Consider the following 25,354-nt stretch of genomic DNA (forward strand, 5'->3'; position numbering starts at 1 on the left):
TCATCTCCAGGACTTCCACTCTGCAAATGAGAGCTTGACTTCCTTTCAACATCGACAACTGTGACAGTGTGCCCCTCGCCAAGCTTCCTTACAGTTCCATGCAAATTAAGAGGCATCGTCGAGTGCTTCTCTTTCAGTATATTTCTGGTGTCTCCGGTTGATGCCATTTCAGAACCCGGAGCTCGCAAACAGCTGCAATGGCTGTACTCGGCGAGTGTGGTTATATGATACTTTGGCTTATGTAATGAGTCAACAATCTGCACACCATCATATGCATTGACCTGCCATTGACCAAATTCAGACTCCTATATGTTAATTGGTGTGGAAATAAAAAATGCAATCTTCAGAATACTTGATTTTCTACAACTTCCACACAATTTTGGTCAATTTTTTACAATCGTATCCTTCCTTAATTGCATCACTAAGTTCCTCCACCATATGCAGGCCTTAGAGAGGACAAATTGAGGGTCAGATGGCATTTTATTTACCTTCTTAGTTCTTGTGGCCAACTCTAAAACAAGTATTGTGAAGCAGAGGAGTACATATTTAACAATGTTGATGCCAATTTTAAGTGTACAATACTCGATATAGAAAGAAAGGGAATATCACTATCTATCTGTTGAATTTATGCAGAACTAGAGAAAAGAAACATAAAAGGAAATAAAAGAAAGAAAGTAAAACAACAGAAGTAAATTTTAATCAATCCATCGATAGACAGTAATAAATAATAAAAACAGGTACACCAATCTACTATATACATATTCACAGATCTACCTTAATGGCCAGCTGAAATCTCTCAAGCATATCAACAACCAAACTGATAGATTGCATGCCTGCATCCAGGGGATAAAACCAAATAAATGAATCCTAGCAAAAAAAGATGTAGCTTTATGCAAGTTCTACAAAAACTACACCAGTTTTTATTCACAAGGATAAAGAGTACCTAGTGGATGCAGTGCCTGTGACATTTCCCTCAGATTAACTCCTTGTTCACCAGTTTGACGAATAATACAAAATGCATTTCTGAACAGGTCAGATGAAAGAACGATCGGTTCATTTTTATTACAACATAATGATGGTAACTGTTCGGCATATAATTTCATAGCATCCCAAGGCCATCCTCTATAAGAATTCTCCAAATGAAATGCAGACAATAAACAGCGACATGAATTCAGATCGTTTAAGTCTGGCAACATGTCACTGCTTTCTAACTGGGAATCAACATCCTTGCTGCCCATTTCCCTAGCTAAAGTAAACATAAGGCATTCTTTATGATGTAACACCTGCATGGGATTGTTTGTTTGGATCATCTCTTGATTCAAAGCCACTTGGATACCAGGGAAACCTTTCTCTCGGCGGCTATCTATATGGGGAAAAGGTTTGTGTCTCTTAGTCCTACTGCTTTCCAACTCTGTGCCCTTGCGTTTGTAAGTACAGTCATCCAAATCACTGGTATCCTCGATTGAAGGACTGAAGCTGTTAGGTTCATCAGCCTCACCAACTCCTTCACTTGGTAAGGAAGGTGAAATGAGTAACTCTCCTGACAACACAAGAGAAAAGAGGTGAACAATTTCCCCGCATTGTGGATCTGGATGCAAATAAACTGTACTGTCCACAATATTCTTTCGTTGCCCTATAAGCCATTTCAAAAATTCAGAAGCCTTTTTCCCTGAACCATATGGGAAGGGTGAATAAGAAGCATCAAAGAAGAATTTCCCAGAAAGGGTTACAGGTTTCATTCCATTTCCAGTAACCTGCAAAACAGGGGGCAGTATGTAGAAGTCAGAGACAGTGGTGCAGGAATGTAACTGCACACATTTATACTTTGGCTTAACATAGTTCTAGCCATACACATCAGAACCCAACATCGACATCCACCATAGGCAAGCTTACGTTAGTGCATCTAAGTTGTACAAAGCTAATCTCCTATGGTGGTTTGTGATACGACCATGTTTCAGATATATATTATGTTTAATCCTATGAAAATGCAACTTAAATGTAGAAATAGGCCTCTGACGCAAAAAGAACAATCTTCTTTTTCAACTAACGAAACTCAACATTGCATGTAAGATACTAAGATATTAACAATACATTTGAAGGGGAGCCTTGGCGCAGTGGTAAAGCTGCTGCCTTGTGACCATGAGGTCACGGGTTCAAGTCCTGGAAACAGCCTCTTACAGAAATGTAGGGAAAGGCTGCGTACAATAGACCCAAAGTGGTCGGACCCTTCCCCAGACCCTGCGCAAGCGGGAGCTACATGCACTGGGGCTGCCCTAACAATACATTTGATTTTTCAGATGCAGGTCCCAGCAAGGGAAGCTACTATTGGATCAAAACATATAGTGCATAGTGAAGAAATAAATAAGAGATTTGATATACTGATGGATAAATTACACATACTAACCAAGAAGTTCTTCCCTCTCAGAAAGGAAAGGGCAGTAAAAATTTCACTCTCTGAATAAAGCTGAAAGGTGGCTTTTAATGCAGCTTGTGCTTCTGAAGCCGACAATGAACTGAGAAGAAACACCTTCAGGAGCTCTAACGCATTGGCAATTGCCAAGGATTTGCATACACCTCTTTTAGTAATTTCAGCTTTGTTGGGTCTAATGTTGTTTTCATGAACACTGCAGGGAATTGCCATGTTTTTACTTGGATGCATTGAATTGGAACATGTACACACTTCCACGTTCTCTGGAGCTACAGTGCTTGTGCTGGTTGGACATTGCATAACCTGATTATTTGAAGGTGAAAAGTCAATATTAAATAGTACTCCCTCCGTCCCAAAATTCTTGTCTTAAATTTGTCTAGATACGGATGTATCTAATACTAAAATGTGACTTGATACATCCGTATTTAGACAAATATATGACAAGAATTTTGGGACAGAGGGAGTATATATTGGCTGAGGAGAAATATAAATTACTGACCGGTCATACCTGCTCAGTCGGAATTTCCTCAGCGACATCATGATTCCTCCTTTCATTCTCTGGACTAATCCGATTGGTCTGGTCCATGTTTCCTAGACGAATGAATTCAAGGATTTCATCAAGTGCATTTCTTATTTCCGGATCATTGAAATTATCCCAATTGAATACCTCAGAATCTGAATCTGCAGAATTCTCATAACTAGAATTTGATAATTCTTTTGCTTTTGATCTCTTGTACCGTATTGCAAGAATGTTGCAGATTTGATTCACAGCTGTTCTTATGTTTGTTTTAGCTCTTAAACTTGACATCCTTTTACGACATGCAGCTGGTAGAGCTGGAAGATCAGAAATAGAGTTCCAAGCTACACGGGATATTTTTGCTCCACGTCTTGTGCGGTATCTAGTGTATGCCATGAGCAATTTTCTGAAAGTAATAAAAATAGATCAGGCACCAAGCATCATGGAAAACTTCATTATTAAGTGTAACTGAATTATTTTAATATAAAGGAATACCTGTCAGATTCGGATGTCCAAAAGAAAATTTTCTTTACCAAGCGTCTGCTGCCCCTCTTGTCTTTATTTGTATGCAAGAAAGTATCAACAATGTTGTGTGTGGGAGTAATGCCAGCTCGATGACGTTGTTCTGGTAGGCCAATGAGTGATGGAGAGATTTTCTCTGTTATTTCTCCATCCAGAATAGACTTGACTAACCTCTGTGAGGATGATCCACTAGCTTCAACTTTTTGCTTAATAAACTTCATGGCAATCTCATTAGCCGATCTTTTCCTTTTCTGGGAGGTTGATCTAGAATTAGATTTTTGTTGATGTTGCGTATCAGAAATGCTTGCCTGTCCATGAAGCTGTCTATTCTTGGAGGAAGCATAAAGCACCTACCTCAGCAAAACAAATCCGTCCAGTGAGTGACATTGAACAGCAACCATACAGATAGTATGCAAAACTAAAAATACTACTCAAATGAAAAAGATTAAAACAACTCAGCCACAAAATAATGAAAATGGGATGTTGTTCTTGATTACAAAAGAATGATGTAAGCAGACGTTATAAATAGCTCTTGTTATTATGTTGGGCCTATAAAGGGCAACCCAGTGCATGTAGCTCCCGCTTGCGCAGGGTCCGGGGAAGGGTCCGACCACTTTGGGTCTTTAGTACGCAGCCTTTCCCTAAATTTCTGCAAGAGGCTGTTTCCAGGACTTGAACACTCCATCCTTTCCTTTTTAATGATTTCACCAACCTGCAGGTCGATGTTGAACGCTTCAGCCGGGCTCACATGGTCCTTCTGCCTAAGAATGATTCTGCCAGAAGTCCCGATGCTTTCCCCCCTATCTCTCTGCAAAACTGCCCCCCTAAAGCTATTGCTAACGCCATCACCATTAGCTCAAACCCTTTATCCCTCTGCTAGTGCATGACAACCAAACCGGCTTCATCTCTAGCAGAAATATCGCAGAAAACTTTATCTACGCCGCTGACATCCTTAGTGCCTGCCACATCAGAAAGGCCCCCGCGATGATTTTCAAGCTCGACTCCGGAGAAGCTTTTTGACTCCATCTGCTGGGACTCCCTGCTGTTCATCCTCACGGCACGGGGTTTCCCACCTACGTGGGTATCCTGGATCAGGACTCTCCTTATCTCCAGCAAAACTGTTATTCCTCTCAATGGTATCCCCCTCTCCCCCTACCTCTTTATCATTGTGGCAGACCTGCTGCAACGTATGATCCTGCAGGCTTTCAAACCAAATGATTTCTGCCACCTGATCTACCCTGACCGCACTCCCACTGTTCTGCAATATGCTGATGACACTCTTATCATTGCTCAGGCCTCGACCTCGGCCGCCACGAATCTAAAATCCATCTTGGACGACTTCGCCCTGGCTACGGGCCTACCCATCAACTTCCAGAAAACAACTTCCCTTCCCACCCATACCGAGTCGACGCTTGCTCAAAATACCGCACAAACGCTTGGCCGCAACCTTTCTTGCTTTCCCCAGATTTACCTAGGACCCCCTGTCTCAAACCCGTCTCCCCTCATCTGCCTTCAAACAGCTGGTACAACGCTTTCTAAAGTACCTCGCCAGCTGGGCCGCCGGCCTACTCTCTCGGGGTGGCCGCCTAACCCTAATCTCCGCCACTCTCGACGCTCTTGCCACTCACTTCATGTCTGTCTTCAAACTCCTTAAGAAAATTATCAAACGTTTAGACCCGATTCTCCGGTCCTTCTTTTGGGTTGCCGAGGAAACCTGCTCGGGCGCCTAGTGTCTTATCCCTTGGAAAAATTTTGCCTTCTCCTAAAATTTGCCTTCAAACTTCTTCAAAAACTAGACTTACCTTGGGCTAGATGGTTCCTTCAATACTACTCGCTTAATTTTTCTTTTACACCCTGAAACCCCTCCTTCCTTTGGAAGATTGTTAAAAACCAGATCCAAAACCTTTTCTCAATTTCCTTTGTTTTAATAAACAGTGGCACCTCCACCTACTTTTGGTTTGACTCTTGGCTCACCGATACATCGCTAGCCCAAAAATACCCTAACCTTTTCTCCCACTCCACATACCCCTGTTGGGGAACGTAGCAGAAATTCAAAATTTTCCTACGTGTCACCAAGATCTATCTATGGAGAGACCAGCAACGAGTAGAAAGAGAGTGCATCTACATACCCTTGTAGATCGCTAAGCGGAAGCGTTCAAGTGAACGGGGTTGATGGAGTCGTACTCGTCGTGATTCAAATCACCGATGATCCTAGTGCCGAACGGACGGCACCTCCGCGTTCAACACACGTATAGCCCGGTGACGTCTCCCACGCCTTGATCCAGCAAGGAGAGAGGGAGAGGTTGAGGAAGACTCCATCCAACAGCAGCACAACGGCGTGGTGGTGGTGGAGGAGCGTGGCAATCCAGCAGGGCTTCGCCAAGCACCATGGGAGAGGAGGAGTAGGGAGAGAGGTAGGGCTGCGCCAGAACTTCGTGTGCAGCTCCCATGCGCCTCCCCACTATATATAGGGGTGGAGGGGCTGGTTTCTTGCCCTCCAAGTCCATTGGGGTGTTGGCCAAGGTGGGAGGAAAGAAATCCCATCATTTCCTTCCCCACCGATTGTTATCCCCCCTTTTTAGGGATCTTGATCTTATCCCTTCGGGATATGATCTTATTCCTTCTAAGGGGGGATCTTGGTGCGCCTTGACAAGGGGTGTGGGGCCTTGCCCCCACTACCCACGTTCATGTGGGTCCCCCCATGCAGGTGGGCCCCACTCCGGAACCTTCTAGAACATTCCCGGTACAATACCGAAAAATCCCAAACATTTTCCGGTGGCCAAAATAGGACTTCCCATATATAAATCTTTACCTCCGGACCATTCCGGAACTCCTCGTGATGTCCGGGATCTCATCCGGGACTCCGAACAACATTCGGTAACCACATACAAACTTCCTTTATAACCCTAGCGTCATCGAACCTTAAGTGTGTAGACCCTACGGGTTCGGGAGACATGTAGACATGACCGAGACGTTCTCCGGTCAATAACCAACAGCGGAATCTGGATACCCATGATGGCTCCCACATGTTCCACGATGATCTCATCGGATGAACCACGATGTCAAGGACTTAATCAATCCCATATTCAATTCCCTTTGTCTATCGGTATGTTACTTGCCCGAGATTCGATCGTCGGTATCCAATACCTTGTTCAATCTCGTTACCGGCAAGTCACTTTACTCATTCCGTAACACATCATCCCGTGATCAACTCCTTGGTCACATTGCGCATATGATGATGTCCTACCGAGTGGGCCCAGAGATACCTCTCCGTTTACACGGAGTGACAAATCCCAGTCTCGATCCGCATAAAACAATAGATACTTTCGGAGATACCTGTAGTGCACCTTTATAGTCACCCAGTTACGTTGTGACGTTTGATACACCCAAAGAACTCCTACGGTATCCAGGAGTTACACGCTCTCATGGTCAAAGGAAGAGATACTTGACATTGGCAAAGCTCTAGCAAACGAACTACACGATCTTTGTGCTATGCTCAGGATTGGGTCTTGTCCATCACATCATTCTCCTAATGATGTGATCCCGTTATCAACGACATCCAATGTCCATAGCCAGGAAACCATGACTATCTGTTGATCACAACGAGCTAGTCAACTAGAGGCTCACTAGGGACATATTGTGGTCTATGTATTCACACGTGTATTACGATTTCCGGATAATACAGTTATAGCATGAATAAAAGACAATTATCATGAACAAGGAAATATAATAATAACACTTTTATTATTGCCTCTAGGGCATATTTCCAACAGTCTCCCACTTGCACTAGAGTCAATAATCTAGTTCACATCGCCATGCGATTAACACTCACAGGTCACATCGCCATGTGACTAATACCCAAGAGTTTACTAGAGTCAGTAGTCTAGTTCACATCACTATGTGATTACCACTCAATGAGTTTTATGTTTGATCATGTTGCTTGTGAGAGAGGTTTTAGTCAACGGGTCTGAACCTTTTAGATCCGTGTGTGCTTTACAAATCTCTATGTCATCTCCTAGATGCAGCTACCACGCTCTATTTGGAGCTATTCCAAATAACTATTCTACTTGGAGCTATTCTAAATTGTTGCTCCATTATATGTATCCGGTCTCTCTACTTAGAGCTATCCGGATAGGTGTTTAGCTTGTATCGACGTAACCCTTTACGACGAACTCTTTTACCACCTCCATAACCGAGAAAAATTCCTTAGTCCGCTAGTTACTAAGGATAACTTTGACCGTTGTCCTATGATCCATTTTTGGATCACTCCTGTACTCCTTGACTGACTCATGGCAAGGCACACTTCAGGTGCGGTACACAGCATAGCATACTGTAGAGCCTATGTCTTAAGCATAGGGGACGACCTTCGTCCTTTCTCTCTTTTCTGCCGAGGTCGAGATTTAAGTCTTAACTTCGTACCTTACAACTCAGGCAAGAACTTCTTCTTTGACTGATCCATCTTGAACACCTTCAAGATCATGTCAAGGTATGTGCTCATTTGAAAGTATTATTAAGCATTTTGATCTATCCTTATAGATCTTGATGCTCAATGTTCAAGTAGCTTAATCCAGGTTTTCTATTGAAAAACACCTTTCAAATAACCCTATATGCTTTCTAGAAATTCTACATCATCTCTGATCATCAATATGTCAACAACATATACTCATCAGAAATTCTATAGTGCTCCCACTCACTTCTTTGGAAATACAAGTTTCTCATAAACTTTGTATAAATCCAAAATCTTTGATCATCTCATCAAAGCGTACATTCCAACTCCGAGATGCTTACTCCAGTCCTTAGAAGGATCGCTGGAGCTAGCATACCTTTTAGCATCTTTTGGGATTGACAAAACCTTCCGGTTGTATCACATACAACCTTTCCTCAAGTATAACGTCGAGGAAACAATGTTTTGACATCCTATCTGCAAGATTTCATCAATCATGCAGTAACTGCTAATCCAATTCCAACAGACTCTTAGCATCGCTACGAGTGAGAAAACCTCACCGTAATCAACTCCTTGAACTTGTCGGAAAATATCTTAACGACAAGTCGAGCTTTCTTAATGGTAATTCTTACCATCATTGTCTGTCTTCCTTTTAGAATCCATCCGTACCCAATGGCCTTACGACCATCAAGTATTTCTTCCAAAGTCATGGATCCGTTCTCGGATTTTATGGCCTCGAGCCATTTATCGGAATCCAGGCCCACCATTGCTTCTCCATAGCTCGTAGGTTCATTGTTGTCCAGCAATATGACTTCCAAGATAGGATTACGTACCACTCCGATGTAGTACGTATCCTTGTCATCCCACGAGGTTTGGGAGTGACTTGATCTCAAGTTTCATGATCACTATCATAAGCTTCCACTTCAATTGGTGTAGGTGCCACGGGAACAACTTCCTGTGCCCTGCTACACACTGGTTGAAGTGATGGTTCAATAACCTCATCAAGTCTCCACCATCCTCTCACTCAATTCTTTTGAGAGAAACCTTTCCTCGAGAAAGGACCTGATTCAAGAAACAATCCTTTATTGCTTTTGGATCTGAGACAGGAGGTATACCCAACTGTTTTGGGTGTCCTATGAAGATGCATTTATCCGCTTTGGGTTCTAGCTTATCAGCCTGAAACTTTTTCACATAAGCGTCGTAGCCCCAAACTTTTAAGAAACGACAACTTAGGTTTCTCTAAACCATAATTCATACGGTGTCATCTCAACGGAATTACGTGGTGCCCTATTTAAAGTGAATGTGGTTGTCTCTAATGCCTAACCCATGAACGATAGTGGTAATTCGATAAGAGACATCATGGTATGCATCATATCCAATAGGGTGCAGTTATGATGTTCGGACACACCATCACACTATGGTGTTCCAGGCGGTATTAATTGCGAAACAATTTCCACAATGTCTTAATTGTGTGCCAAAACTCATAACTCAGATACTCATCTCTATGATCTTATCATAGACATTTTATCCTCTTGTCACGATGATCTTCAACTTTACTCTGAAATTACTTGAACCATTCAATAATTCAGACTTGTGTTTCATCAAGTAAATATATTCAACATCTACTCGAATCATCTGTGAAGTAAGAACATAATGATATTCACTGCATGCTTCAGCACTCATTGGACTACACACATCAAAATGTGTTACTTCCAACAAGTTGCTATCTTGTTCCATCTTACTGAAACCGAGGCTTTTCAGTCATCTTGCCCATGTGGTATGATTTGCATATCTCAAGTGATTCAAAATCAAGTGAGTTCAAACGGTCCATTTGCATGGAGTTTCTTCATGCATATATACCAATAGACATGGTTCGCATGTCTCAAACTTTTCAAAACGAGTGAGTCCAAAGATCCATCAACATGGAGCTTCTTCATGCGTTTTATACCATTATGACTTACATGGCAGTGCCACAAGTAAGTGCTACTATCATTACTATCTTATATCTTTTGGCATGAAAATGTGTATCACTACGATCGAGATTCAATAAACCATTCATTTTAGGTGTAAGACCATTGAAGGTATTATTCAAATAAACAGAGTAACCATTATTCTCCTTAAATGAATAACCGTATTGCGATAGACATAATCCAATCATGTCTATGCTCAACGCAAACACCAATCTCGATGGTAGAGGGAGCGTGTGATGCTTGATCATATCAACATTGGAAACACTTCCAACACATATCGTCAGCTCACCTTTAGCTAGTCTCCTTATATTTCGTAGCTTTTATTTCGAGTTACTAACACTTAGCAATCGAACCGGTATCTAATACCCTGGTGCTACTAGGAGTACTAGTAAAGTACACATTAACATAATGTATATCCAATATACTTCTATCGACCTTGCCGGCCTTCTCATCTACCAAGTATCTAGGGTAATGCTGCTCCAGTGGTTGTTCCCCTTATTACAGAAGCACTTAGTCTCGGGTTTGGGTTCAACCTTGGGTTTCTTCACTGGAGCAGCAGCTGATTTGCCATTTCATGAAGTATCCCTTTGTTCCCTTGCCCTTCTTGAAACTAGTGGTTTCACCAACCATCAACAATTGATGCTCCTTCTTGATTTCTACTTTCGCGGTGTCAAACATCATGAATATTTCAAGGATCATCATATCTATCCCTGATCTGTTATAGTTCATCACGAAGCTCTAGCAGTTTGGTGGCAATGACTTTGGGGAAACATCACTATCTCATCTGGAGGATCAACTCCCACTCGATTCAAGTGATTGTTGTGCTCAGACAATCTGAGCACAAGCTCAACGATTGAGCTTTTCTCCCTTAGTTTGCAGGCTAGAAAGATCGTCGGAGGTCTTATACCTCTTGACGTGGGCACGAGCCTGAAATCCCAATTTCAGCCCTCAAAACATCTCATATGTTCCGCGACGTTTCAAAAACCGTCTTTGGTGCCTTAATTCCAAACCGTTTAACTGAACTATCACGTAGTTATCAAAACGTGTATGTCCGATGTTCACAACATCCACAAACGACGTTTGGGGTTCAGCACATTGAGCGGTGCATTAAGGACATAAGCTTTCTACTGTCCGCATAATTGCTACTGTCAACTTTCAACTATATTTTCTCTAGGAACATAACTAAAACAGTAGAACTATAGCGTGAACTACGACATAATTTGCAAAAGGTCTTTTGACTATGTTCAGGATAATTAAGTTCATCTTATGAACTCCCACTCAGATAGACATCCCTCTGGTCATCTAAGTGATCACATGATCCGAGTCAACTAGCCCGTGTCCGATCATCACGTGAGACGGACTAGTTAACATCGGTGAACATCTTCATGTTGATCGTATCTACTATACGACTCATGCTCGACCTTTCGGTCTCCGTGTTCCGAGGCCATGTCTGTACATGCTAGGCTCGTCAAGTTAACCCTAAGTGTTTTCGCTGTGTAAAACTGTCTTACACCCGTTGTATGTGAACGTAAGAATCCATCACACCCGATCATCACGTGGTGCTTAGAAGCGACGAACTGTAGCAACGGTGCACAGTTAGGGGAGAACACTTCTTGAAATTGTTGTAAGGGATCATCTTATTTACTACCGTCGTTCTAAGCAAACAAGATGCATAAACATGATAAACATCACATGCAATCAAATAGAGAAGTGACATGATATGGCCAATATCATATAGCTCCTTTGATCTTCATCTTCGGGGCTCCATGATCATCTTGTCACCGGCATGACACCATGATCTCCATCATCATGATCTCCATCATCGTGTCTTCATGAAGTTGTCACGCCAACGACTACTTCTACTTCTATGACTAACGCGTTTAGCAATAAAGTAAAGTAGTTTACATGGCGTTCTTCAATGACACGCAGGTCATACAATAAATAAAGACAACTCCTATGGCTCCTGCCGGTTGTCATACTCATCGACATGCAAGTCGTGAATCCTATTACAAGAACATGATCAATCTCATACATCACATATATCATTCATCACATCCTTTTGGCCATATCACATCACATAGCATACCCTGCAAAAACAAGTTAGACGTCCTCTAATTGTTGTTGCATGTTTTACGTGGCTGCTATGGGTTTCTAGCAAGAACGTTTCTTACCTACGCAAGACCACAACATGATATGCCAATTGCTATTTACCCTTCATAAGGACCCTTTTCATCGAATCTGTTCCGACTAAAGTGGGAGAGACTGGCACCCGCTAGCCACCTTATGCACCAAGTGCATGTCAATCGGTGGAACCTGTCTCACGTAAGAGTACGTGTAAGGTCGGTCCGGGCCGCTTCATCCCACAATACCGTCGGAACAAGATTGGACTAGTAACGGTAAGCATATTGAACAAAATCAACGCCCACAACTACTTTGTGTTCTACTCGTGCAAAGAATCTACGCAATAGACCTAGCTCATGATGCCACTGTTGGGGAACGTAGCAGAAATTCAAAATTTTCCTACGTGTCACCAAGATCTATCTATGGAGAGACCAGCAACGAGTAGAAAGAGAGTGCATCTACATACCCTTGTAGATCGCTAAGCGGAAGCGTTCAAGTGAACGGGGTTGATGGAGTCGTACTCGTCGTGATTCAAATCACCGATGATCCTAGTGCCGAACGGACGGCACCTCCGCGTTCAACACACGTACAGCCCAGTGACGTCTCCCACGCCTTGATCCAGCAAGGAGAGAGGGAGAGGTTGAGGAAGACTCCATCCAACAGCAGCACAACGGCGTGGTGGTGGTGGAGGAGCGTGGCAATCCAGCAGGGCTTCGCCAAGCACCATGGGAGAGGAGGAGTAGGGAGAGAGGTAGGGCTGCGCCAGAACTTCGTGTGCAGCTCCCATGCGCCTCCCCACTATATATAGGGGTGGAGGGGCTAGTTTCTTGCCCTCCAAGTCCATTGGGGCGTTGGCCAAGGTGGGAGGAAAGAAATCCCATCATTTCCTTCCCCACCGATTGTTATCCCCCCTTTTTAGGGATCTTGATCTTATCCCTTCGGGATATGATCTTATTCCTTCTAAGGGGGGATCTTGGTGCGCCTTGACAAGGGGTGTGGGGCCTTGCCCCCACTACCCACGTTCATGTGGGTCCCCCCATGCAGGTGGGCCCCACTCCGGAACCTTCTAGAACCTTCCCGGTACAATACCGAAAAATCCCGAACATTTTCCGGTGGCCAAAATAGGACTTCCCATATATAAATCTTTACCTCCGGACCATTCCGGAACTCCTCGTGATGTCCGGGATCTCATCCGGGACTCCGAACAACATTCGGTAACCACATACAAACTTCCTTTATAACCCTAGCGTCATCGAACCTTAAGTGTGTAGACCCTACGGGTTCGGGAGACATGTAGACATGACCGAGACGTTCTCCGGTCAATAACCAACAGCGGGATCTGGATACCCATGATGGCTCCCACATGTTCCACGATGATCTCATCGGATGAACCACGATGTCAAGGACTTAATCAATCCCGTATTCAATTCCCTTTGTCTATCGGTATGTTACTTGCCCGAGATTCAATCGTCGGTATCCAATACCTTGTTCAATCTTGTTACCGGCAAGTCACTTTACTCGTTCCGTAACACATCATCCCGTGATCAACTCCTTGGTCACATTGCGCATATGATGATGTCCTACCGAGTGGGCCCAGAGATACCTCTCCGTTTACACGGAGTGACAAATCCCAGTCTCGATCCGCATAAAACAATAGATACTTTCGGAGATACCTGTAGTGCACCTTTATAGTCACCCAGTTACGTTGTGACGTTTGATACACCCAAAGCACTCCTACGGTATCCAGGAGTTACACGCTCTCATGGTCAAAGGAAGAGATACTTGACATTGGCAAAGCTCTAGCAAACGAACTACACGATCTTTGTGCTATGCTCAGGATTGGGTCTTGTCCATCACATCATTCTCCTAATGATGTGATCCCGTTATCAACAACATCCAATGTCCATAGCCAGGAAACCATGACTATCTGTTGATCACAACGAGCTAGTCAACTAGAGGCTCACTAGGGACATATTGTGGTCTATGTATTCACACATGTATTACGATTTCTGGATAATACAGTTATAGCATGAATAAAAGACAATTATCATGAACAAGGAAATATAATAATAACACTTTTATTATTGCCTCTAGGGAATATTTCCAACAACCCCTCCATTTTAGTCTCTGAGGTTGTGCATGATGTCCTAATTGCTACCCTGCAGAACCGCCTAACCCATGCTGCTTCTGCCGAGCTTGTCGTTCTTCTATCTTTATTGCAGGATGTCACTACCAAGGACGCTCCCGATGACAGGTTCCTCACCCACGGCATCCCGTATTCCGCGAGGTGCTCCTACTCACTACTCTCCTCCGGCGACGAGGTCAACATCCACGCCGACAGGATTTGGAGTTCCCAAGGCACCCATCAAGGTCAAGTTTTTTGGTAGATTTCTCTTTTGGGGTCGACTAAATACCAAGGCGAACCTGCACCACTAAACCATTGCATCTGACTCTTCTTGCCCGAGGTGTGCCCACCACTTCGAGGATGCCTCTCACCTAGCCATCTCTGTAGGGGAGGCAGCGGCGGGTGTAGATCTGGAGGTGGCGACCTTGAGGAGGAAGACCTACGGGTGGTGGTGTATGTTGGCCGAACAAGGACGGATCAACCAGATCGATCCAATTGGGAATAGATGGATGCGGACGTTTGTGCCTTCCTGGGAGAAGGGAATGAGCAGGGATATAATCTGGAGGAGACTACAAGCTATCGCTCGGATAGGGACCAAAGAAATAGATCGAGATTGGATGAGCATGAATTGCGCTTGTGGAAAAGAAACTTCTGGCTTGAATACCATGTTACAGAAGCAACTTATTGTATTGCAAGGCCTATGGGGCAAATACATAGTACAAAAGACTTGAGGTACAAGGAAGGAAAAAGACTACTAGAACAATACTAATACGTCTTAACATATTCATATGAGGGCTCTAAAGCCATATTAGTGTGGCAGATCAATAAGGGTAAGCCTGGAGACGTAAAGTGTAAGTTCAATATCCCAACAGTAATCATCATGCAGTAGTGTACGTAGCTGGATCACCAGATGGGATTCACACAAGGCGGTTTACCCGGGTTCGGTTCATGGTGGAGGTAACACCCTACTCCTGCTTTGGTGTATAGTATATGACCAGCCTCATATGAGAGCTTGGATCGCAAGGATCGTGTAGGTAAGATAGAGTCATTGAGAGAGGACCATAGCCATGCCTTACAACTTACATATGGGGACAGGGCTAGGTTCCTGGTTGGTTACGATGTAGCAGGATACTACTAGATCTGGGATGACAGTCTTTTGTTGGTGATACGCCCCTTGTGTACGTCCTCAGCCGGGTGGCAGACTTGGGCTGCCTTGTGGCCTTATGGGCCGAGTCCCGGCCTGCTCGTACACCAGTTTGAAAGGTACAAAGCAAGGTTTGTGGCGAGGGGGTAGAGCAAAACATACGGCATTGACTATGATATGACTTGCTCCAGTAGCAAAGATGAACACAGTGAAGATTATGATCTCCTGTGCAGCAAATTTCAGGTGGTGTTGACATCAACTCGATGTGAAGAATGCTTTCTTGCATGGGGCCTGCAGGAGGAGGTCAACATGAAGATCCCACCTAGGTTCTCTACTTCACAGACTGCTGACAAGGTATGCAGGTTAAAGAAAGCTCTTTATAGGTTCAAAAAAAGCTCTTTATAGTCTGAAACAGTCTCCAAGAGGATGGTTCGACAAGTTCAAACATGTTGTATATAATATGGGTATGGGCACTGTAATGGTGATCATACACTGTTCTACAGACATGAAAAGGGGAAAAACACTATACTTGATGTATATGTGATGATATTATTATCATAGGGCAAAGAGGTGGCGGTTGGAAGATTGTTTGGGTAAGGCCTTTAAAGTCAAAGATCTTGGCCGACTCAAATACTTCTTGGGGAAAGAGGTGGCCAGGTTTGAGGGATAGCGCTATCTCAGATGAAGTACACTTTAGATCTCCTAAGCGATGTAGGAATGATAGGATGTCGGGCAGCATCAACTCCAATTGATCAAAACCACAAAGTGACAACTCAGTCAGGAGAGCCGGTGAATAAGGTGAGATATACAGATTAGTTGGGAGGCTGTTGTACTTATGTCATACACACCCTAACATTGCCTTTGCAGTAAGTGTGGTAAGCAGATATATGTAAGGGGGTATACGCATGAACCTAAGAGTAATCATACAGAATTCAGAGGTGCTTGAACGGAGCTCCAAGAAGGGGACTATTATTTTTGAGTAACATGCATCTTGTGGTTGACGGATATTGTGATGCGGATCGCGCCAGTTGCCTAGATGATCGTAGTAGATCAACTTCGGGATTTTGTGTCTTTGTTGGTGGAAACTTAGTATCATGGAGAAGTAAGAATCCAATTGTTGTGTCTAGGTCGACTGCCGAGACCAAATATAGAGCTATGGCTCAATGGCTAAGTGAGATGTTGTGGACCACAAATTTATGAAAAGAATTTAAGATATTGAAGACTAATTGTGTGAATGTGTAGTGTGATAACCAATCAGCAATCAACACACACAATCCAATGCAGCATGACAGAATCAAACTTGACGTTGGGATCATCCAGATTGAGCATGTGAGTTCCCGGTAGCAGATTGCAGACTGCTTGACTAAAGGATTGGGAACTAAAGAATGCAATCTAGCGTGTGACAAGATGGGAATGATAGATATCTATCACCCCTCTTAAGGGGAGTGTTTGGATGAGGGGCCAATGCATTGCTGCCCCAAGTGGCCCGGGCCCATTGTGACTGGCCTAATGCACAGCCGCCTGGCCTGTCGATGAGGTACGCCCCTCCTGTGCTCAACACATAACGATGACACTGGGAACATACTTGAGGTTCACTGCTGAAACATTAAGCATTCCCATATTTTGGTTTGAGGTTTTATTGATTCTTTAGCAGATCTCTGTTTACCCTTTTCTTAATATACTTTGCATGTGTCTTTGTTAATATTTTATTTGATAGGTCAAGAAAAAGCATTAGTACAGAAGTTGAATAGACATGGTAAAAAAAAGATTAATCCATGCGAATCTCCAAATGGAAATGGGCAACCTTCAAACACATACCTGCTGCACAGAGAGATTCAAATCCTTTGCAATTATACAGCAAACTTTGTGAGGAAGTATCCCCTTCTCGTTTTCATTCATGAGACGCGTTTGTAATTCCAGGCGTTGTTTGGTAGTCATTACTCTTACTGAACTCCATGACCGTACATGACAAACCTACAAGGACAGTATCATATAAGAACTTCTACAAATGAAAATCGCAAGTTCACAGCTCAGGCCTGACAGATCTCAATAAACTTGCAAAATAGCCAATGCCAACCAATATTGCTCACAGTTGGTATAATTGTTGAGCCCATAAAAAATAGCAGGATTAACTATTGGAAAAAAGTTCAACAAGCAATAACATGCTTGCAGCTGAAAATATATGTACTTAAAAGATACTACAAACAATAAATAGTGAATACCAGCAGTGGTCACAAATGGTATTCAAGATAAATGCAACTAGTCAACTAAGGTTGCAATGGCTATATTGGGCAGCAGCACTGAAACAGACAATCATGAGTAAAACTTAAATAGTGAATACCAGCAGTAGTCACATATGGTATTGAACTCATACAGAGATGGCAATAGTCGAATACCACAATTATAAAATGGTAAGGATGCAAGCCAGCTCAGCCCATCCAAATACAGCATGCACATTTTACCAGAGAGCATCTTATGTGATGGAATAGTTTACAACAAGAGAATGAAATGAAGGTTAGCGTAAAAAAAACACTGCCCAGTTTAGCCAACAATAACACCCGTAACATAACATGTTTTTCTCAGTGCATGAAGGGATAAAAAATAATATGTTCACCAGAACTATAATACTCCCTCCGTTTCTAAATATAAGTCTTTCAGACATTTTAATACAAACTACATACGGATGTATATAGACATATTTTAGAGTGTAGATTCACTCATTTTACTCCGTATGTAGTCACTTATTGGAATCTCTAAAAGGACTTATATTTAGGAACGGAGGGAGTCAAAGATTAAAAAAAATTCAGATGTCCTTATTATTAGGTGGCATCATACCCACACGTTGCGGTGGATGTCAATAAAGTAAAGAATGAGATTAGAAGTTGGAATAAAAAAAACTCAAACCTAGAAATCATAACATGAATATTTGGGATGAATCAACCACCTACGTACATTAGGGGCCTCCACTATGTATTCTCCACTACGTAAAGAATGCATTTTTTTGCACATGATATTGCAAACAACACTACATGTCTATAAATGCATAGCCGCAAAAGATTTTCGGTGGGTAAGGGGTGAGCGTAGAACACACTACCTCAGGAACACAATTACCAGGGAAGGCACTTGGCTCAGCTGAACCAGCTGTTAGATAACAGTACTTTAATGTTTCCCAGTAAGCATCGACAGATTCCTGCTTTGAAAGCACAAAATCATGCCGAAATTTTGGACCATGGTTCACACTGACGTGTGATGACTGAACAATGCTTGGTGCTGGTTCTTCAATGTAAGGCCTGATCTCCAGCGAATATGTAGGGATATCCCCTGATCGCACATCAGAATCCTCTACATGGTTGCTAACAAGTTCAATCAACTAGCAAACACAAAAAAAAACAAATGGTCACTGTTGTGCTCGCCAGTCCAGATAGCATGCAAGCTGACTTGCATTAAACATGAAGAGGAATTGCTATAACAAAAGAAACATCAGCCAAATGTCGACCCAATAAACCCAGCTTTGTGATGTTAGTTTTAAGAACACACTTAAAATTTGAGATTCTTGCAATACTAATTGAAAACAGAAAAGGCAAATATTACCTTCAGCCTATTTAAAATAGTTATTAAGCGTGAGAGGCGGCCCTTGGCATGAGTGCCCATGAGCTGACTGTATACGCCGATAGGAATCTCTAAAAGTGTTCTCCCACAACACTTAGTTACAGTGCTGCTATCAATCTTTGCTGATCCCACAACTTGTAGAAAGAGTTCAAGAGGCATTTCTTTTATAGCTGCTGTGATTGAAAACTGACATGATTGATTAAGGTTCTTGTCATGCTGCCCTTCTTTGGCACAATGAAGATTTGGCAAACCACTAACATATTCCCACAGAAATTTATGTAACAGCTTTGCCCGAATCATCTTTGCACCTATGAATCCATTGGCATGAAGACATAGAACATGTGTTCTACATTGATAATATCATTAGTCTAACGACCAATGTTCAATTTTACTATCATCGACCAGCTTGGGATTGTAAGTGCATCTTTTTTGGTGTGCCTAGCTTCAATATTTTGGTTTTGATATCTACCCAACTTATAAAAGACTACTGTTCAAGGGAAGTTCCATCTTCATGAGATAATTTTCTATAATGTAGAACTGTAAGAATGTCCCTAAGACCATCTTTGCAATCAATAAATAATGAGTTGCATGTACCATAGGATTTAATGGTTAGCTTTTCATGCCTTAGTTGGGAATTGATGTGGGATTTCAAGGCTCGTACTAGCTTGTCCTAACCCTGCTTTTTCTCTCAAAGGCTAGAGAGAAAGCTTGGTAGTTATATCAATGTTGATGCACCCAAAAAACTTGTGGTAGAAATCCGACAGGCACAAAAAAGGTCCACACACAAGCACATCTCTGCTTTCCCAACCCCCTATTCCTAGGTTAAAGGAAAACCCATTCCTCACGATCTCCCACAAGACTCACTCATGTGCCCCTATCAGCCACCATGGCAGCATGGTGTGCAGCGAGGAAGGCGAGCATGAGAAGCAGTGCAAAGAGCACAAGCACGCCGATGGCCACCGCCATGGGGTGTGGTTGCAGAGGCTGGTGGAGAGCCTTTGCGCGACGAGGATGATGTCACATGGCGGGGTGGGAGCAGCTGCATGGGAAGGGTTCTGAAGAGCAAGAATGAATCAGAAGTTATTTTTCCTTGTTGTGAGTAGGATCAAATTTTGATTGACCAGGCTTCTGTATGATGTTGCTTTTCTATACGCATGAGTCTCACACTTTCTCATGAACAATAGTAAATTTTCACAGTAAGTAATCTTTCGTACATTTATTTATGTGTTTTTCTTACTCAATAGGTGGATTTGCTCCAGTGATTCTGCAACCCACAAGGAGGTGAGGTTTCCATCGAATGATTTTATAGTTTGTTTGGTGTCAACAATGGTTGGCAGTAATCTGCACTGCTACTAAGTGCAGAGTAGGGACTAAGCATTTCTTTTATTATATACACATGACATATATCAAAATGACCATGAAGGATATATGTGCTGCTCAGAAAATGCCTAGAAATATGAGTTTGTTATAGAAGCTATTTAGTTGGAAGAAAACATATATTGAAGATGGACATGTCAGATGTGCATGCTTGATATGTTGCTTATTTGGTTATGCAAATGTAGTGATGCTTCCTTTGATGGGGATAATGTGTTCTATTTTTTAAAACTTGCTTCTTGTTTGTCTGTCAGGCTATGTTGGTAGATTGTAGAGAGAAATTTGTCTTCGAACAAGATTACCAAGGAAGCATGAGGGCAAAGATATCTATTGCATTATTATAGTTGAGATAATTTGGTTTAATTCTAATTTGTCAATCTTCCGAAAGCTCACTATGTACATTGGTTTGGTGATTTGATATTTGCCGCAATGTAGTAATAAGCACCATACAACACATAAATTCTTGTTTTTTTGTTCTTCCGCGGGACACATCCTTGTGGAGTACAAGACATTTTTATAACTATGCCTATAACTCAACATCAAGCTCTATGACATTTGATTAAGAACATGGGGATACTTTTTTAAAGTCATGATGATAAATAGGTATATCTGCAATTCAAGTTTGAGTCGCATTTATTTGGTTCAGCTATACATTGTATAGGGAAGAAGGTATCATACTATTTTGTGGGATGAGGGCTTTAAGCAGGAGGGGTGCTAGGGCCACAAGAGGGCTTATTGTGGTTTCGTTGATAACAGTGAGACGACTAGCAAGGTTGGGTCAGCGTTGGCGGCCCGTGGCAATGCATGGGTACTCAACTAGTTATATGTTGTTTGGTGGTTGAGCTAAGCATCCATAGGCCTAGAGTAAAAATGGAAATTTCATATTCGCGGAAACGGAAAGTCCCCTTTCCACGTCTGTTCCATTGGAAAACATTGTTTCGTTTTTGTTTCCGTTTTTGCATAAAAAAATTCCATTTCCATTTTGCAAATTTCCGTTTCCATTTTCATATTTTCTATCCGTTTTCATTTTTCCTCCGGAAAAGCGGAAAGTATCTGCTCCATTTTCATCCGTATGTGGAATATCATGAGTTTAAAAGAGTCTGGGTGGGGGCCACCACGTTGGAAGAAACAGAGAAAGGAGCAAACAAATAAAAGAGTCAAACTTTATTTTGGTCGATCTTTGCATGCTTGCCGAGATGCAAAAGGCAAGGTAGTTTAAATATAGAAAGAGTCCAGATTTTAGGAGGCACATGTACGTGCATCAAGTCACTTCTATATAAATAGCTAGGTATGGTCCATGTAATAGGCAGGTTATATTTTATATGAAATAGACACGGTGTGTTTTTTAAGGTAGGCACCTGTATCAAATTTTGGAGTAATCTTTAGAAAACCTCCATGTTGCAATTTCTTTGTGGAAATTATTTTGCGCGTGTGTACCATCGTGGAGATTGGTTTTCTCATGCTGGACCATAGGATTTAATCCCTCTATTTCGCGTTCATAGCGTGCGCGGAAGAGAGGTTTCCGCTGCTAGTGGTGGAGTGTCATGAAAGATTAGGCCACAAAATCAGATCAGATCTTGCCATTGAGGTTCGGTCTTATCATGAAGTGTATGGCAGGTGAGGTAAGCTTCGCAGCGGAAACACTTGGCTATCTTGAAGTTCTAGCGGAAAAGTTCTGAGCTCGAAGTACAACGCATCAAAAGATGAGCAAGAGTCATATGGTGATATGATCGGCAAAAGATTGCCTACCGGTTTAAATTCAGATCATATGTGATGCTACCATCCATGGGTGTGAATGAGATCAGGATCTTGAATCACTCACTTTCAAATATGAGAGGTATTGATTTGAGTGGGAGTGCACTTTATATTAAAAAAAATTAAACACTAGTGCAACATTAATCATGAATAAATGTCTATGTGTAATTTGCATTATAGTTGTAGAATTATGGCTCACCGTTCCACCTTTGATGTTGAAATTGGTTCACTATTATTTATCTGGTTGAATCATTTACGATTGAGAAGACTGTCTTCTAAGACTGCCAAGAAGGATTTTGTCCTACCACATGCTTGCAATGCCCTCATGCTAATGTTATGAATGACGAGACTTACGTTTCGATACAAAAGGCTAAGAATTACATTACGGCCCGCTTGCTTCCAAGAAACACGAACTTCAAAATGTTTGGGATAGTTTATGTAATATTATTGGAACTGAAAATTGTTTTCAGAAACAAACAAAGATATATGATATATAAAGAACTGTTTTATTTGCAAGTTCTAGTGAAGCATTCAACTATGTTTGAGACTAGAATGTGTAAGATCCGGAAGAACGCCAGTCATGAGTTGATGATGAGAACTTAAAGAGAAAGAACAGAACTAAAGGATGTAGTGAGACTTACATGCCTGGGGAAGTTTGGGGCTCACGCCCCTCTTATAAAGTTAGATAATTCTTCTGTTGACTGGGATAAATATTGGAAGTAAAACTATAAGAAGTTTAGAGGCAGAAAGAAAAGAAGAATGGAATGTCCAACTCATGTATGAATGTCATACAAGTTAAGATATAGAGAAAGCGGTAAAGTAAAATGTAATTCTTGAGGATTTTGATTAAATTGTTAAACACTATATTCTCCAGATCTGGTTAAAAGTTGATCACGATGATACCTACTCAATTGCATGTTGTTGCAAATCGATGCAAGAATTACTATGGCCTAATGACCAACAAATTAATGGGGTTACAATATATCTTGAAAATATTGTAAGAGTTATGATACTTTTCCATCAACATATTACCTTTGAATTTTTTATCATAATTCATTTTGGAGTTTTGTACACTCTAGCACATTGCATAGAAGTTGCAAGGAGGTTGTTCATAAGAGAACAATAGTTGATTGATGTAGTGAACAAAGGGGCCATACTCCTATTGTGAATAGGATGTAATTTATGAATATTAATGATAGAATTTAACATCCATAACACTGACGCTAGATGTCGTAAGACAAAAAAAAATACCACATATGTGTGGCACTTCATTTAGTCACATTGGAGAACCCCGCATGGAGAAATTCCATATTGATGGATTTTGGAAGCATTTGATTTCAAATCATCTAACACGTGCAACTTTAATCCAAATAATGAAGTAAACTAAAATACCGTTCACATGCCATAAAAAATGAGCGACAAAATAGATTCTAAATATGCATATTGATGTATAATCCAATAAGTGTTGTTGCAAGCAGTGGATTTATCTATCTTCAAAGATGACTCAAGTAGATATTTGTATTTACTAATTGAGACATAAATCTGGATCTTTTGAAATGTTTCAAAAGATTTTCAGAATGAAGTAGAAATTATTGTAACAAAAAATTTATGTTTCTATAATTGGATTGCAGAAAAGAAAATATTTGAGTTACAAATTTAGAAAATGTATGACGAGCTATAAAAGAATTTATAGCCTACACTTTCTAGAAATACTACTAATCAAGCTATCTATGACATGGTAAGATCAGAGATGACATTATTGTTCGACCAATATACTTTTAATGTAATGCTTTAGAGACTATGGCTTTTACACTGAAAAGAGAGCCATAAAATTTGTTGAAATAAGTGCTACTTTGTAGGTTATCCCAAATGGTTGGGTATTCCTCTATCACTATGCCAAGGCAAAGTATTTTGTCACAGAGTGCAGAAACTTTATAGAAAATGTTTTTTTGCAAAAAAAAGTGAGTGAGAGGACAGTGAAATTCGACGTGATTACAGAATCTTTGTAATCAGGTCAAATTAAATAAACGCTAGAAATGGTTCTAAAATTTCTTACCACAACTGATAGAGGTTTATATAGGATATAGAGACTTCGGTCGAACATGCAACTGAACCATATAGGTTGAAAAAATTCGTACAGACCTTCAGGGTGTGCAGACGAAATATTGTTGAAACAAACAATGAACCTATAATACACAAGAGAAGCATTGATGAGCCCTCGGTCCGGAATGGCTATACGCCAAAATAATCCGAGATAGTATCCATACACATAATTCATGTTTAGAACTTGATAGACCCTGTGAAAGACTTAAAGTCTATAGTGTAGTGATGGATCTATAGATTGAAAAAGACAAAAAATGTTTTATAATGGTTGACTTGTTGCAAATAGTTTATGACAAGATCATGGAGTTGATTATGAGTTGTCTCATCATAATAATACTTAAAGTCATTTCAAATTAAACTCGAAAATTACTAAGTATTTCAGTAATGAGATATAATAAATGAATGTCAAAATGATTCCCATGAGATGTAAATAGAACCAAAGTTGTATATTTGATAGGTCCAAGGTAATTTTTTCGATACAGAGGATGCTAGTAAGTGTGCAAACTTCAAGAGATCCACTAATGATCTGAAGCAAGCATGGTGGAGTTGGAATCTTTATTTTGATGAATTAATCATAGAATAAGATTTTATCGGTAGAAATAAAGATGCTTGTATTTACAAGAAAATAAGTGGGAGCATGAATATTTCTAAACACTATGTGTGCACGATACAATGTTGATTGAAAATTATATAAATTTCTTGACAGAGTTTAAGGTTTTATTGAAATAGTTTTTCAGTAAAGCACTTAGGCAATATAGTCCTTGTATTAGACATAATAATGTATGGAGATAGTATTCTCTAATCGGGCTTAGGCAAAATATATATTGACAAAATATTAAAGAAGTTTCGTATGAAAAATGCCAAGAAGATTTTCTTGTCGAAGTCACATGGAAGGAGTTCTTAGCAAGAAACGGTATTTTGAAATACTGATAAGTGAAATACATTATTTCAATAACACTTGTGTTAATTCCATGGTATGTAGATAACCAGATATGTCTAGCACTCCAAGTAAGCTATGAGTAAATTTACCGGAATGGTCAAATTGTTGATCATATGACAATAGTGAAAAGGTCGTTGAGTACCGGCGACATGTTTCCCGCATAAGGAGAAAATGAAGAGATTGCTATAAGGAGTTACATCAATAGATGCTTGATGTAAGTAGTACATCGACAAAAATCTTCAATTGATGCTCTAAGCGAATTTCAATTTTAATTAAGTGATTTATGGTGGCACATTATGTTG

At 41.2% G+C, this 25,354-nt stretch overlaps 1 protein-coding gene across 1 annotated transcript; it reads right to left on the reverse strand.

The window, feature by feature from the left end:
- Positions 1-19,199, reverse strand: LOC119350981. The gene is made up of 10 exons (XM_037618563.1): positions 18,863-19,199; positions 18,366-18,641; positions 17,090-17,245; positions 3,441-3,817; positions 2,937-3,351; positions 2,405-2,731; positions 944-1,754; positions 775-833; positions 40-281; positions 1-4 (listed from the first exon to the last, which is right to left on the reverse strand). The coding sequence occupies exons 1-10, from the start codon at positions 19,178-19,180 to the stop codon at positions 1-3; spliced, it is 2,985 nt and encodes a 994-aa protein (XP_037474460.1). The 5' UTR covers positions 19,181-19,199.
- Positions 19,200-25,354: the final 6,155 nt, after the last annotated feature.

Source organism: Triticum dicoccoides, chromosome 1B (assembly GCF_002162155.2).
Source record: "Triticum dicoccoides isolate Atlit2015 ecotype Zavitan chromosome 1B, WEW_v2.0, whole genome shotgun sequence".
Taxonomy (NCBI): Eukaryota; Viridiplantae; Streptophyta; class Magnoliopsida; order Poales; family Poaceae; genus Triticum; species Triticum dicoccoides.